Here is a 17,444-nt window from a genome sequence, read left to right as displayed (position 1 = left end):
GCAGGCCTCAGGGTGTGTGGTTTCCAGTTTACAAAGAGTCAGATAAAGTTCGTTCAGGGCCATCGATGTGTCTGCTTGGGGGGAATATATACGGCTGTGATTTTGATCGAAGAGAATTCCCTTGGTAGATAATTGCGGTCGACATTTGATTGTGAGGAGTTCTAGATCAGGTGAACAGAATGACTTGAGTTCCTGTGTGTTGTTATGATGATCACACCACGTCTCGTTAATCATAAGGCATACCCCCCGCCCCTCTTCTTACCAGAAAGATGTATGTTTCTGTCGGCGCGATGCATGAAGAAACCAGCTGGCTGCACCGACTCCGTTAGCGTCTCTTGAGTTAGCCATGTTTCCGTGAAGCAGAGCACGTTGCAATCCCTGATGTCTCTCTGGAATGTTACCCGTGCTCGGATTTCATCAACCTTATTGTCAAGAGACTGGACATTGGCGAGTAGTATGCTAGGGAGTGGAGCGCGATGTGCCCGTCTCCGAAGCCTGACCAGGAGACCGCTACGTTTGCCCCTTTTACGGCGTCGCGTAGGGTCCCCGGCTGGGATCAGATCCATTGTATTGGGTGGAAGGCAAAACACTGGATCCGTTTCGGGAAAGTCATATTCCTGGTTATAACGATGGTGAGTTGACGTTAATCGTATATTCAGTAGTTCCTCCCGACTGTATGTAATGAAACCTAAGATTACCTGGGGTACCGATGTAAGAAATAACACATAAAAAAACAAAATACTGCATATTTTCCAAGGAACGCGAAGCGAGGCGGCCATCTCACTCTTCCGGCGCCGGACATCGGCTGCAGAGAACGTGATCACACAGTCATCCGGAACAGTTGGTGCTCTCATGCATGTTTCAGTGTTACTTGCCTCGAAGCGAGCATAGAAGTTATTTAGTTCATCTGGTATGCGCGTGTCACTTGGCAGCTCGCGGCTGTGCTTCCCTTTGTAGTCTGTAATAATTTGCAAGCCCTGCCACATCCGACGAGCGTCGGAGCCGGTCATTTTGATATGGAAATTTCATTAGAACCTTATTTATTATATGTGTGTGTGTAATAATATTTTACATAATAAAATTATCATGTGTGTGCGTGTTTGCTCTCATTGGAAGAATTATTCATCCATTGTGAAAGGCTATGGAGTAGGGATGGGAATTGCCAGGGACCTCACAATACAATATTACCACCATACTTAGGTGCCGATACGAAATGTAATGCAATTCTCAGGATTCTATATGTATTGCGAATTTTTTGCGATTCAATATTCCAAACATATGCTCACTATATGTCTGCTGCAGAAAGACAAGAGAGAGCCATGAGAAATCAAGTTTTGATCAATCATGTAAATAAAAATGCTGAAAACAAGTTGGTTCACTATTTGAAAAGAAATGGAGAACAAGCTATAGGATGAAAAATACCAGAGTTTTGGTGCAGGCACAGCTGACTAGCGTTAGCTAACACTACCTTACAAATAATTGCAGTCAAATAGCGATATAATATCTTCCAAAAAGAATATTGCGATATTTAAATGTGTCTATTTTTCCCCCATCCCTACTATGGAGATTGTGTTGCGAATTAATCAGATGAAATGTGTCTATATGTTGGTATTTTAGTGCCACATATCAGTTGTAACTGTGGATGCTACATCGGTCTGTGGCTGAGGATTTGAGCAGTGTGTAATTTTGCAGGATTAAATCACATCCAGCCGTGATTGGGAGTCCCATAGGGTGGCGCACAATTGGCCCAGCGTCGTCCAGGTTTGGCCCGTTGTAGGCCATCATTGTAAATTAGAATTTGTTCTTAACTGACTTGCCTAGTTAAATAAAGGCTAAATTTAAAACATCTACATTTAAAATATTCCACCATCAGAGGCTATCGCTTGTGTATCTTGGCTACATTGGTATTTACATATTCATAGATTTTGGGTAAACTTTGGTTAATAGCCTATGTCACTCTGGTTGTTGGAGCTATCTGTTGTACGGTGAACTTGGGCTTCATCAAGGTTTATTTGTGAGTAAATCTGGCTTTGTTTACCCTGCCACCGGCCTCACCGCACGCCACCGCTGCATGCCATTACGTAGCATTTATGAGGACTCTTGGCTAATCAGTGTATTACCATAGGGGTCTTTCCATAGTGATATAATTAAGCAATAAGACACGAGGGGGTGTGGTATATGGCCAATATACCACGGCTAAGGGCTATTCTTCAGCACGACGCAACGCGGAGTGCCTGGATACAGCCCTAAGCCGTGGTATATAGGCCATATACCACAATCCCCTGAGGTGCCTCGTTGCTATTATAAACTGGTTATCAAAGTAATTAGAGCAGTAAAAATAAATTGTTTGTCATGCGGGGCGGCAGGTGGCCTAGTGGTTAGAGATTTGGGCCAGTAAATGAAAGGTTGCAAGATCAAATCCCAGAGCTGACAAAGTAAAAATCTGTTGTTCTGCCCCTGAACAAAGCAGTTAACTCACTGTTCCTAGGCTGTCATTGAAAATATGAAATTGTTCTTAACTGACTTGCCTAGTTAAATAAAGGGAAACAAAAAATATGTATGATATACCATGACTGTCAGCCAATCAGAGTTCAAACCACCCAGTTGATAATGATATACACTACTGTTCAAAAGTTTGGGGTCAGTCAGAATTGTCCTTGTTTTTGAAAGAAAAGCACATTTTTTGTCCATTAAAAGAACATAAAATTGATCAGAAATACAGTGTAGACATTGTTAATGTTGTACCCGCAAAACACCAGTCTCAACGTCAACAGTGAAGAGGCGACTCTTCACAGTTCCTCTGTCCAGTGTCTGTGTTATTACTTTTCTTTTTATTGGCCAGTCTGAAATATGGCTTTTTCTTTGCAATTCTGCCTAGAAGGCCAGCATCCCAGAGTCGCCTCTTCACTGTTGACGTTGAGACTGGTATTTTGCGGGTACTATTTAATAAAGCTGCCATTTGATGACTTCTCAAACTAGAAACTCTAACGTACTTGTCCTCTTGCTCAGTTGTGCACCGGGGCCTCCCACTCCTCTTTCTATTCTGTTAGAGCCAGTTTGCGCTGTTCTGTGAAGGGAGTAGTACACAGCATGTACGAGATCTTCAGTTTCTTGGCAATTTCTTGCATGGAATAGCCTTCATTTCTCAGAACAAGAATAGACTGACGAGTTTCAGAAGAAAGTTCTTTGTTTCTGGCCATTTTGAGCCTGTAATCACACCCACAAATGTTGATGCTCCAGATACTCAACTAGTCTAAAGGCCAGTTTTATTGCTTCTTTAATCAGAACAACAGTTTTCAGGTGTGCTAACATAATTGCAAAAAAGGTTTTCTAATGGTCAATTAGCCTTTTAGAATGATAAACTTGGATTAGCTAACACAACGTGCCATTGGAACACAGGAGTGATGGTTGCTGATAATGGACCTCTGTACGCCTATGTAGATATTCCATAAAAAATCAGCAGTTTCCAGTTACAATAGTCATTTATAACATTAACAATGTCTACACTGTATTTCTGATCAATTTTATGTTATTTTAATGGACAAAAAAATTGCTTTTCTTTCAAAAACAAGGACATTTCTAAGTGACCCCAAACTTTTGAACGTTAGTGTACATATATAGCATTTGATAGGTTTGACATAATATATTATATTCTGCTGTCCATCTTAAAGTCTCTTACATTTGTCTCTTATTCTCTGTTGCTGTCTCTCCWKCCKCCCCCCCCCCCKCTCTCTCATTCTCTCTCTATTCCTCGCTCTCTATCGCTCTCTCTCTTCCCCCCTCCCCCCTCTCTCTGTGGGGTCAGGGGAGCTGTCCTCTGGAGCATTCTAGGAGGCACGTGTCTGTCTGAGGGGAGCACGGGATGCCAGGAGGAACATCTGGAACTGACTGATCCCTGTTTCCAGACCAGAGGGATGGAATGTGAGGAGAACTCCTCTCCTCCGCTCCCTAACACCCCCACCCTCCGTCAAAGAATCCCCCCCACCCCCGTACCAATAACCCTATCACCCCCTTTATGTGTACTCTCATTCCCCTCTACAGTAACAAAATATGGGACCGAACAAAATGTACTATATACCCCACCAGCTGATCTCAACAACCAACCTGAGGTTAGCCTACTGTACATTGAAAGGGCTGACCCAATGATGTATATAAACAATGTATGTACGGCTATGGAGCTGAACCATATAAGAGGTTCACTACATCAGAGTTGAACATGAGATAGTCCTAAAACTCATCAGTTCTTTAACCTGGTCCCAGCCTACAGCAGCAAAGAGATGACAGATGACAACCGGGGTGAGGAGAGGTTAGCCTAGCATAGTCCTGTAAAAGGAAGCTCATGGATCTCTATGGGGTACTGTGTTACCCAGAACAACCCACTCACACACCAAACACAAGTTAGCACACGCCAAGGATGCACAAGCACATGGCAAAGGATGTCCCCTCGCAGGACAGCTAGCTGCAGTATCTGAACGCTAGCTACTGGTTTCACCTCAGAGCTCATTTCGCTCCCAGACACAAATCACTCTTCTGTCAGTGGTCTGCTCAGATACTGATACTGCTGAGAGACAAATCTGGGTTTCAGTAAAGCACTTCAGCATTGTTCAAATAATGGATTACCATACAGAGAGGTGATATCCACCAATCGCAAGACAACTTCCTCCCTCTCTTCCCTTCCTCTGAGCGATTGCAGGAGAATTTGGATTTCGCATTGCTCTATTTGGCTCTCTGACTCAGGTGATTATTTTTTGTTTAGATATGTGTTTGTGTAGATATGTGTTATTTTTGTTTAGATATTGTGACGACCCTCCCACTCGGTCTGCCAAATTATTTCTCTTTGCTCTTGTTTTCCTTAATAAAATGTCAGTGGGCGGAGCTGGAAGGGTCATCAGCGAAATAGGACACCTGTGCTCAGGTGTGTCCCAGGGATAAATACACCTCAGGTGTGTCCCGAGGATAAATACACCTCAGGTGTGTCCCGGGGATAAATACACCTCAGGTGTGTCCCGGGGATAAATACACCTTCCCCCAATACATCGAGGAGACTCTCTCCACGCAGACACACTGTTGGTTTTGGCATTTTGAGGCTTCTTTGTGTTAGTTTGTTTTGGTACCTCTCAACACCCCTCATTATCACCATCTATGCACGCATCCACTCACTTACACTACTGACTACACACACCATTGTTAACCTCTTGACGCTAGGGGTCAGATCATTTTTTTATTTTTTTTATAACGTTCCCAAGGTAAACGGACTATTTCTCAGGTCCAGATCGTAGAATATGCATATAATTTACAGATTAGGATAGAAAACACTCCAAAGTTTCCAAAACTGTCAAAATATTGTCTGTGAGTATAACAAAACTGATTCTGCAGCCGAAAACCTGAGGAAATCTAACCCGGAAGTGATTTTTTTTTTTTATCTGTGTTTCCTGGCCCGTCTTTCTTCCATTTAAAGGGGTATCAACCAGATTCCTTTTCCAATGGCTTCCTCAGGCTGTGACCAGGCTTTAGACATAGTTTCAGGCTTTTATTTTGAAAAATGAGCGAGATTTTTCAAAACTAGTCAGGTATCCTCTGATTAGTTCCTGCGCGGAGAGGGTAGCTCTCCATTTTCTTTCTCTCTTTTATTGAATAGGTTACGGTCCGGTTGAAATATTATCGATTATGTTTGTTAAAAACAACCTGAGGATTGATATAAAAAACATTTGACATGTTTCTACGAACATTACGGATACTTTTTGGAATTTTCGTCGAACGGAACGAGGCTTTGGTTTTCTAAACGTTTTCTAAACAGCTTTCGCTGCAAAGCATATTTTCAAAATCTGACACGATAGGTGGATTAACAACAAGCTAAGCTGTTTTTGGTATATTACACTTGTGATGCATGATTATAAATATTTTTAGTAATATTTTTGATTCTGATACGTTTGGGAATTTTCTTCTGCCTTTCAGGACCGGAACGAGGCTGTAGTTTTCTGAACATAACGTGCAACCCAAATGGCGTTTTTTTGTTATAAAAGTAATATTTATCGAACAAAAATAACATTTGTTGTGTAACTGGGAGTCTCGTGAGTGCAAACATCCGAAGATTATCAAAGGTAAGCGATTAATTTTATTGCTTTTCTGACTTTCGTGACCATGCTAATTTGGGCTAGCTGTTGTAGCATTGATTGATACACTCACAAAAGCTTGATTGCTTTCGCTGCAAAGCATATTTTCAAAATCTGACACGATAGGTGGATTAACAACAAGCTAAACTGTGTTTTGGTATATTTCACTTGTGATTGCATGATTATAAATATTTTTTGTAATATTTTTGATTCTGATACGTTTGGGAATTTTCTTCTGCCTTTCAGGACCGGAACGAGGCTGTAGTTTTCTGAACATAACGCGCAACCCAAATGGTGTTTTTTTGTTATAAAATAATATTTATCGAACAAAAATAACATTTATTGTGTAACTGGGAGTCTCGTGAGTGCAAACATCCGGAGATTATCAAAGGTAAGCGATTAATTTTATTGCTTTTCTGACTTTCGTGACCATGCTAATTTGGGGCTAGCTGTTGTAGCATTGATTGATACACTCACAAAAGCTGGATTGCTTTCGCTGCAAAGCATATTTTCAAAATCTGACACGATAGGTGGATTAACAACAAGCTAAACTGTGTTTTGGTATATTTCACTTTGTGATTGCATGATTATAAATATTTTTGTAATATTTTTGATTCTGATACGTTTGGGAATTTTCTTCTGCCTTTCAGGACCGGAACGAGGCTGTAGTTTTCTGAACATAACGCGCAACCCAAATGGTGTTTTTTGTTATAAAAGTAATATTTATCGAACAAAAATAACATTTATTGTGTAACTGGGAGTCTCGTGAGTGCAAACATCCGGAAGATTATCAAAGGTAAGCGATTAATTTTATTGCTTTTCTGACTTTCGTGACCATGCTAATTTGGGGCTAGCTGTTSTAGCATTGATTGATACACTCACAAAAGCTTGGATTGCTTTCYCTGCAAAGCATATTTTCAAAATCTGACACGATAGGTGGATTAACAACAAGCTAAGCTGTGTTTTGGTATATTTCACTTGTGATTGCATGATTATAAATATTTTTTGTAATATTTTGCGCCCTGCAATTCAGAGGTTGTTTAGGAAAATGATCCCGCTAAAGGGATCCGTAGCGCAGAGAAGTTAATTGTGTATAGTTTATTTAATTTAATAAATATGTTTGTCATTTCCTTATCTCCGCGTTGTCTCCCTCTTTGTTAAGGGCTATGAGCCGGTTCATAACAATATGTGTTTGTTTAGATATGTGTTCTTTTTGTTTAGATATGTGTTTGCGAAGGCTATGGAAAATAAGGAAGGAAAACAAACCAAGATTTCACGGGAATGTGTTATGCATCCAGTATGGTCAACTTTCAGACAAACACAAAGACAACAGCTCTGTATAACTGAGGGCTTTATGATCTATGTGATCAATGTTCTGATCTACAATCTAAAAGGTCAGAGGCCGGAGGTCATAAACTCCTGAACCCACCTGGACGTACAGCTCCCTCAGTTCAAACTGAAACTTCTTCGGATCCGTTGTGATGGTTACCGGTCCTATTTCTGCAAAGAAACAAGATACATTAAACATTACAGACAGCCAGAACATGATGTATAGTGTTTTAGACTAATAGCCCTATTAGAATGAATAATTGACATAGTTTCTTGGTCTGAATTCCTGACTGTGGCCAAATATTTGTGCAGACGTCCAAGTTCAAATGTCACAGTTTGAACTGGTGTGACAGGGAGCTTCCTGTAAACACGCAGGAAACCAGATCCATCCCTCCACACTGTGTCTGTTTGTGATGAGAGGGAAGAGATTTCCATTTTGCATCTTCAAATGGGCTATGCTGAAATGAGGCCCTTTTCGTCTCTAAATATTTGCCCGTTCACACACGTACGCACAGTATCCGGGAGGCAGTGTCTGGGTAGGCGCGCCATGCAGGCACCGAAGAGTTGCTTTGGAATTGATAAGGAGACCCCAGCTCTGGAGAAACTTCAATGCCCTATTTCACAAGCCTATCATGGCTCACATGGCCTTTCTCATGTGCCTATCCCAACTACGATTAGAGGGTCGATGAAACACAAGGAAGTGGAACTTACAATAACTTGGAACATGAAAATCTTTTATTGTGAGGTCAACATAACTGGACGACAGATCAAAGGCTTGCATGGTAGAGGAGTTTTAATAGTCAACCGCAATCATTTCCCCGTCATCATGAGACAAAGAACATGGCAATTGAACCACAATTCACATGGTTTACTTGGTACAATATGTTAGTTCATTTTCAGATTAAAAAAATCTAGCAAAAGCATAGGAGTCTGACTGAGGAAAAAGTCCAGAATGATACTCTGACTGAGCCGATCGGAGGCCAAGTCATTCTCATAAAAAATGCTTATGGAAACCTATGAACATTTCACCTCTAAATGAATGTTCCACATGTTGCAACTCTTTCAAACGGATTTCCAGCCTGAACACAACACACAGAATGGATGGGCTGATCCTAGCTGTGGAACTCCACTGCTAACACCATCCAATAAAGGCCTGTCTCACGGCAACCCCCACTGACACTAATTGGCAATGGCTCCGTTACAAAAGGCCAACATGTTCTCATTAACAATGTTCCCATTCCCCTCCCTCCACCTCTACCCTTCCTTCATCCCTGCATCCCTCCTCTCATCCCCCAGGCAGTCAGCTGTTCTGCAGCTCTGGGGGAAGACCTTACGGCTCAGGTATGCTCTTGTGTCATGGCCAGCCGGGGTTCGGCGTGAGGACATCCTTCGGCTTCGCCGGTTATAAAAACAGTTATAAAAGCCCCAGAGGGTGAGTGACATCAGCATGCACCTTTTTTCTCCAACTGTGGAGAAGACTCTGTTCTACAGCCAGCGTTGGTTGGGCGGTAGTCGAAGCGCTTCTTCTCAGCTCACTTGTGTTTCAGTCTTTTTTTCAGTCTCATCAAAATGTTAAACTATAAAAAATTATCTTTATTTTCAGGACCAGGATTGTTCTGACTTCCAAGAATGCCTGAATGGCTTTTGCTTTTCTGGTTGGCTGGATGCAAGTTTCACCATCCAATTATTTCAGATTTACAGGAGTGCAAGTTTCACCATGGCACGGACCGTAGCGATATGTTGGCAAACGAGAATTATTCAAATATGGCAAATTCTTTTATTCTATCCATGCTGGCTATCGCGGGCTACCTGAGACATGAACCAGATAGGTGGGAGGGCATACAGGCTGTTGCAAATGTAGGCTATTAACGCGCAATTTGCATAAATGGATAATGGAATCACTTCAACCATTTTTTTTTTCTTCGACATTCTGCATTTTTGCAGATTTATTTATATTTTTAGGTGTGACGTAATTACAGTAGGTCCAGCTGTTTTTATTGACGCAAGACAACTGAATGGAAACGCACCATAGCAGATAATTGTTGCATCAAATTTCCATGCCAACTGTCTAAACATCAACAAATAAAATCACAGGAGAAGTTAATGGAAACATAGCTACTGAGAATTCTGGCCAGGCCTCTGCACTAGCGCCACCTACTGGGAGGGTTGACTGAAACAAAGAGCCCCAGAAGTGCCAAGGGGTCAAAAACCTACAAATTACTTTCACAACAGAAATTACAGGCCAGGGGGCGTTCTGCTCTGACGATAAGGTAAGAGCTGGTGGTAGGACTGACTGATACATCCTAGATATTCTGTGTTTTTTTTTCTTTCAACTCTGATATTTCATGAAACAGGGCAAAGGGCAATTCTCCACTTCTCGACAGCAGAATATTGAGGCCAATTCCGTTTCAACGTCTACACATTCTTACATTTGTTTTATATAAGGTTAAGCTTTTAAAGTGAACACAACTCTGCACCGTACATCCTGACAACAGAAAGATCTGAGGAAACTTAATTGCTAATAATCAGCAATATTTCTTTGACTTTTATTTTCACAGTAACCGAAGGCAAATAACATCACTCTTCCTTATGAAAGCACTGTACAAACAAATACTTTAAAAATGATTTAATAATGTATAGTATAACAAGCTGGGAGGGATCTAGATTTTGGCAGTTGTGGAGAGAGAGAAGGAACATTTGGGCCGATCAAATAATGACGCCTTTTAAAACTAACAGGGAAATGTGTTTGGCTAGCTCCGAACAGAACTGCCTGCTGTGCTCGGGAAAAGAGGGGCGAGGAGCAGACTGACGGGCTGAGAAAGTAGAGGAGAAAAAATGCAAGGAAATCAAGATAGCAGCAGTAGCAACTATACAGATAACTCATCCAAAACAAAGTTTATTTTTTACGTGCGCCGAATACAACAGGTGTAGACCTTACAGTGAAATGCTTACTTACAGGCTCTAACCAATAGTGCAAAAAAGGTATTAGGTGAACAATAGGTAGGTAAAGAAATAAAACAACAGTAAAAAGACAGGCTATTTACAGTAGCTAGGCTATAAAAGTAGCGAGGCTACATACAGACACCGGTTAGTCAGGCTGATTGAGGTAGTATGTACATGTAGATATGATTAAAGTGACTATGCATATATGATGAGAAGAGAGTAGCAGTAGCGTAAAAAGAGGGTTTGGGGGAGGCACACAATGCAAATAGTCCAGGTAGCCATTTGATTACCTGTTCAGGAGTCTTATGGCTTGGGGGTAAAAACTGTTGAGAAGCCTTTTTGTCCTAGACTTGGCACTCCGGTACTGCTTGCCATGCGGTAGTAGAGAGAACAGTCTATGACTGGGGTGGCTGGGGTCTTTGACAATATTTAGGGCCTTCCTCTGACACCAGCTGGTGTAGAGGTCCTGGATGACAGGCAGCTTAGCCCCAGTGATGTACTGGGCCCTACGCACTACCCTCTGTACTGCCTTTGTGATGCAACCAGTCAGGATGCTCTTGATATTGCAGCTGTAGAACCTTTTGAGGATCTCAGGACCCATGCCAAATCTTTTTAGTTTCCTGAGGGGGAATAGGCTTTGTCGTGTCCTCTTCACGACTGTCTTGGTGTGTTTGGACCATTCTAGTTTGTTGTTGATGTGGACACCAAGGAACTTGAAGCTCTCAACCTGCTCCACTACAGCCCCGTCGATGAGAATGGGGGCGTGCTCGGTCCTCCTTTTCCTGTAGTTCACAATCATCTCCTTAGTCTTTGTTACGTTGAGGGATAGGTTGTTATTCTGGCACCACCCGGCCAGATCTCTGACTTCCTCCCTATAGGCTGTCTCATCGTTGTCGGCGATCAGGCCTACCACTGTTGTGTCGTCTGCAAACTTAATGATGGTGTTGGAGTCGTGCCTGGCCATGCAGTCGTGGGTGAACAGGGAGTACAGGAGGGGACTGAACATGCAACCCTGGGGAGCTCCAGTGTTGAGGATCAGCGTAACAGATGTGTTGCTAACTACCCTCACCACCTGCGGGGCGGCCCGTCAGGAAGTCCAAGAACCATTTGCTGAGGTGGGATGTTTAGTCCAAGGATCCTTAACTTAGTGATGAGCTTTCAGAGTACTGTGGTGTTGAACGCTGAGCTGTAGTCAATGAATAGCATTCTCATGTAAGTGTTCCTTTTGTCCAGGTGGGAAAGGGCAGTGTGGAGAGCAATAGAGATTGCATGATCTGTGGATCTGTTTGGGCGGTATGCAAATTGGAGTGGGTCTAGGGTTTCTGGGATAATGGTGTTGATGTGAGCCATTACCAACCTTTCAAAGCACTTCATGGCTACAGACGTGAGTGCTACGGGTCTGTAGTCATTTAGGCAGGTTGCCTTTGTGTTCTTGGGCACAGGGACTATGGTGGTCTGCTTGAAACATGTTGGTATTACAGACTTAATCAGGGACATGTTGAAAATGTCAGTGAAGACACCTGCCAGTTGATCAGCACATGCCGGAGCACACGTCCTGGTAATCCGTCTGGCCCCACAGCCTTGTGTATGTTGACCTGTTTAAAGATCTTACTCACGTCAGCAAAGTCACCTGAAACAGCTGATGCTCTCATGCATGCCTCAGTGTTGCTTGCCTCGAAGCGAGCATATAAGTGATTTAGCTCGTCTGATAGGCTCGTGTCACTGGGCAGCTCGCGGCTGTGCTTCCCTTTGTAGTCTGTAATGGTTTGCAAGCCCTGCCACATAAGACGAGCGTCAGAGCCGGTGTAATATGATTCAATCTTAGCCCTGTATTGACGCTTTGGCTGTTTGATGGTTCGTCGCAGGACATAGCAGGATTTCTTGTAAGTTTCCAGGTTAGAGTCCCGCACCTTGAAAGTGGCAGCTCTACCCTTCAGCTCAGTGCAAATGTTGACTGTAATCCATGGCTTCTGGTTGGGGTATGTACGTACAGTCACTGTGGGAACGACGTCCTCGATGCACTCATTGATAAAGCCAGTGGCTGATGTGGTGTACTCCTCAATGCCATCGGAAGAATCCCGGAACATGTTCCAATCTGTGATAGCAAAACAGTCCTGTAGTTTAGCATCTGCTTCATCTGACCACTTTTTTATAGACCGAGTCACTGGTGCTTCCTGCTWTAATTTTTGCTTGTAAGCAGGAATCAGGAGGATAGAGTTGTGGTCGGATTTACCAAATGGAGGGCGAGGGAGAGCTTTGTACGCATCTCTGTGTGTGGAGTACAGGTGATCTAGAATTGTTTTCCCTCTGGTAGCACATTTAACATGTTGATGGAAATTTGGTAGAACTGATTTAAGTTTCCCTGCATTAAAGTCTCCGGCCACTAGGAGCGCCACCTCTGAGTGAGTGGTTTCCTGTTTGCTTATTTCCTTATACAGCTGACTGAGTGCGGTCTTAGTGCCAGCATCTGTCTGTGGTGGTAAATAAACAGCCACGAAAAGTATAGCTGAGAACTCTCTAGGCAAGTAGTGTGGCCTGCAATTTATCACAATAGACTCTACTTCAGGCGAGCAAAATCTAGAGACTTCCTTAGATATCGTGCACCAGCTGTTGTTTACAAATATGCACAGACTGCCCCCCCCCCCCCCTCATCTTACCGGAGTGTGCTGTTCTATCTTGCCAGTGCAGCGTATATCCCGCTAGCTGAATATCCATGTCGTCATTCAGCCATGATTCTGTGAAACATAGAATATAACAGGTTTTGATGTCCCGTTGGTAGGATGTTCGTGATCGTACCTCGTCTAGTTTATTGTCCAATGATTGCACGTTGGCGAGTAGTATTGACGGTAACGGCAGCTTTCCCACTCGCCTTTTTCGGGTCCTGACCAGGCATCCGGCTCTTTGTCCTCTGTACCTGGTCGCTTCCTCTTGCAAATAACGTGGACACCCTGCCGGGTGTTTGGAGGATGTCTTGTTTGTGCGTCTTGCTTGTTTGTGCGTCTTGTTTGTTGAAGAAAAAATCATTGTCTAATCCGAGGTGAGTGATCGCTGTCCTGATATCCAGAAGCTCTTTTCTGCCGTAAGATACGGTTGCAGAAACATTATGTACAAAATAAGTTACAAATATCGCAAAAAAAACACATAATAGCACAATTGGTTGGGAGACCGTAAAACTGCTGACATTTCTTCCGGCACCATTTTAACAAAGCCTTTTGACTTCTTAAACATGGCAGAAAGGTAACACTATATGGTGCCCCGACTCTGTATTCATTCAGGCATCTGCTGAACATAGCTAGCTAACTAGCCAGTTAAACCAAATACACATCTGGACTCATCCACTCCCGCTTTCTCCCGTTGTGCTATTTACAGACACGTGACTGGCTCAACTGTTCTGGGGAACGACGGTAAGCTTCATCATGTAAAATAATGTGACAGGTGAAATGAAGAACGCGATCTGCTTTTTCTCCAAATGTATTGCACAAGTTGACGTCAGGCTTTTACTTAATAAAAAGTAGCTACGAATATTCAAATGTATTGAAAAACTTCAAATAAATTGTTTAAACAGTATCGATGGTATTGAGAAACCATCCCTTGTCTATTTCCAAATACCCCGGTACACGGTATACTGCCCAAGCTTAGTCAAATAACCCGGTATACAGTAGGACTCCTGAGTGGCGCAGTGGTGTAAGGCATTGCATCTCAATGCAAGAGGTGTCATTACAGACCTTGGTTCAATCCTGGGCTGTATTACAACTGGCCGTAATTGGGTAGTGCACAATTGTCCAGGTTAGGGGAGGGTTTGGCTGGGGTAGGCCGTCATTGTAAAATAAGAATTTGTTCTTAACTGACTTGCCTAGTTAAATCAAAGGGAGTCTATTTCTGCTCTCTAGTTAAATCAAAGGGAGTCTATTTCTACACTCTGTTATTCCTTATTGAATCGTCATGTTTGGTGTGACTGAGTGACAAGGAGCTGACAAGATAGCAGAAACAGATCTGGGACCAGGCTAAGGTACTGCTACTTTGGCCCAACCTCTACATACCGGTACAGTACATGGTGTAACGGAAGGCACACCAAAGCCGTGGCTCTTCTGCTCTGATAACTAGACCAGGGGTAAAATGCTTCATAGAGAAATTTCTCGGGGTCACAGAGTCTGCTTGTTTAAGCCCTTAAGCCTTTTATTCAGAGACTGATTTAGACCTATATAGGCCACCATTGTGTGTCCCAATAAAGATGCTCATGTTCTGATCATTAGAAAAAAAATCTAACAGTGGTGATGTTCCAGTGTTCACTTCAGCAGTTAGTCCTGGGTCAGCCTCTCAGCCATTAGTCATAAGACAGGAAGAGGTGTCCTGGGTCAGCCTCTCAGCCATTAGACATAAGACAGGAAGAGGTGTCCTGGGTCANGGTGTCCTGGGTCAGCCTCTCAGCCATTAGACATAAGACAGGAAGAGGTGTCCTGGGTCAGCCTCTCAGCCATTAGACATAAGACAGGAAGAGGTTTTAGTGTTTTCTCTCTGTGATAATAAAGAAGAACACATTGGTCGGTGGGTTAATGGCGTAAACAGGGACACGTGTGTGAACTCAGTCTGAAGGAATGCTCTGAAGTCTGACCAGAGAGATTAAAAAAAGGAGAGAGAGAATCCACCCTAAACAATGGGCCAAATGTTGATCATGCTCAGAAGAACATCTCTCATCCTTTTCTCTATTTTCTTTGTCTTGGGAGTGTAAGAGACAGGCGGAGGATGATTCAAGTTGCATGAGGTAAACAAATGAAAACAGATGACTCTGGTTCCGGTTGTTGTTGTTTCTTGTAAACCTTTGCATTCTCATTGTGTTTATCTGAGGTAATGCTAGTTAGCCAAATTAGTGTACCCCGCAAATCCCATGCATGCTTAAACACTAACAGAAAGGCTAATGGGATGGAACAAACGGGGCAGCTTTCCAGCGCAATCTTAATTTCACCTCCTCCGAAGTTACATATACACAAACACACACACGCATGAACATGCACAGAGACACCGCGCACACACAATCTCAGACATACACACACACACATAATTCACCTCCTATGACATTCAGCTTGGGCTAATTCACTGGGAATCACTCTCACATTCGTCCGTGGAACGTCTCATTCGGACTGTCTATTTCCACATGGAAAAAATGGCAGCCAGGGAATTTTGAAGACCCATCCATAGAAAGGTCAGTCATTATTGTATTTATTTTCAATCCAATGTGTGTGTTTGTTTAAATACTAAGTGTTTCCCAGGCTTCCAGGAGTTTGAAAATGTCAAGAAACTCAAAATAGAACGTAACAAAAGCCCCTTTAGCCCAGACACTCTTCCCCCTTCCTGTGTACAAGACAAGTCCAAAAATGTCACACTGACTAGAGCAGTCTGGGAAACTAATATCAAACTCCCCTCGCCACAGAACACCCCTACCGTCTCAGACCCCCCCCCCCCCCCCCCCACCCCCCCCAGGCCCTCTCACCCCCCCAACCCCCCCCCGGCCCCCCCCCCCACCTACCCCCCCCCTCCTTCCCCCCCCTCGTACCCACCCCTCCCCCCCTCCTCTCCCCCACCCCCCCCCCGGTCCCCCAAACCCCATCACCCCCGGACCCCCCTCCCCCCCCACATCCCCCCCCCCCACCTACCCCCCCCCCCCCCCCCCCCCCCCACCACCTCCCCCCCCCCCCCCCCCCCCCTTACACCCCCCTCACCCGACCCCCCCCACTACAGACCCCCCCCACCCCCTCCCACAGACCCCCTCCGATCTCAAAGACCGCCCCCACCCCCTCCCCCCCCCCCCCTCACCACACGCGAACCCCCTCCGTCTCAAGACCCGCCCCCCCCCTCGCCACATGCAAGAGTTTATATAGCTGTGGAAGCATTCACACTAACAGCATAGAACATTTGTTTTCCTTTTCTTACATTCCTCAAGGCGAAGCTCTGGACGTCCGAATGTACAATTACTCCTCTCTATAAAAGGAACAAATCACAGAGCTTCACAAACAAGCAGTGTGACAATACGACCATTCAGTGACCGCAAGGACCCCTAATCTTAACCTTCGGTCCAACCATGATCAGCTCTGTGGTTAGTGGTTACACTGGGTCGTGTGGCCATACTCTGTTGTTGCACACAAAGACATAAACTCAAGAAAGACATTCAGAAGACGATTCTGAATTGTTTTTGGGACATGTGGTTTAATGACATGAGGTTTAATTATGTGGTTTAATGATATGTGGTTTAATGATATGTGGTTTAATGATATGTGGTTTAATTATGTGGTTTAATGATATGTGGTTTAATGACATGTGGTTTAATGACATGTGGTTTAATGACATGTGGTTTAATGACATGTGGTTTAATGATATGTGGTTTAATTATGTGGTTTAATGATATGTGGTTTAATGATATGTGGTTTAATTATGTGGTTTAATGACGTGTTTTAATGATATGTGGTTTAATGACATGTGTTTTAATGATATGTGGTTTAATGGCATGTTTTTTATTGATATGCGGTTTAATGACATGTGGTTTAATGGCATGTTTTTTATTGATATGCGGTTTAATGACATGTGGTTTAATTATGTGGTTTAATGATATGTTGTTTAATTATGTGGTTTAATGATATGTTGTTTAATAACGTGGTCTAATGATATGTGGTTTAATGATGTGGTTTAATGATATGTGGTTTAATGATATGCGGTTTAATGATATGTGGTTTAATGACATGTTTTTTATTGATATGTGGTTTAATGACATGTGGTTTAATGATATGTGGTTTGATAAAATGTGGTGACAGTGGCACTGATGTAGCTGTTTACACAAACAGGAGGAGTGATTTTTCCTCTCGCTGCTTTTATGCCTGGAGTGTTTGCAAGTTTATTCAACACAGTGATGGTACACACCCTAAAGTATTCCTGCTGACTGAGGTGAAAATCTGGCAGCAATGAGAGTTCCTGTCATCCTGACGGTCAGCTGTAGAGGCTAAATCAATGAGAGTTCCTGTCATCCTGACGGTCAGCTGTAGAGGCTAAATCAATGAGAGTTCCTGCCAT

General features: G+C 43.3%; 1 protein-coding gene across 1 annotated transcript in view; it reads right to left on the bottom strand.

The window, feature by feature from the left end:
* hmcn1 (hemicentin 1) overlaps positions 1-17,444 on the bottom strand; it is a 277,402-nt gene that overhangs the window by 221,061 nt on the left and 38,897 nt on the right. Inside the window, 1 exon segment of the mRNA XM_070447449.1 lies at positions 7,543-7,613. Within this exon segment, the coding sequence (XP_070303550.1) occupies positions 7,543-7,613 (71 nt within the window).

The sequence above is a fragment of the Salvelinus sp. IW2-2015 genome, linkage group LG16 (assembly GCF_002910315.2).
Source record: "Salvelinus sp. IW2-2015 linkage group LG16, ASM291031v2, whole genome shotgun sequence".
Classification (NCBI taxonomy): domain Eukaryota; kingdom Metazoa; phylum Chordata; class Actinopteri; order Salmoniformes; family Salmonidae; genus Salvelinus; species Salvelinus sp. IW2-2015.
The sequence above is the reverse complement of the archived record's forward strand: the minus strand, read 5'-3'. Positions and strand labels throughout refer to the sequence as shown.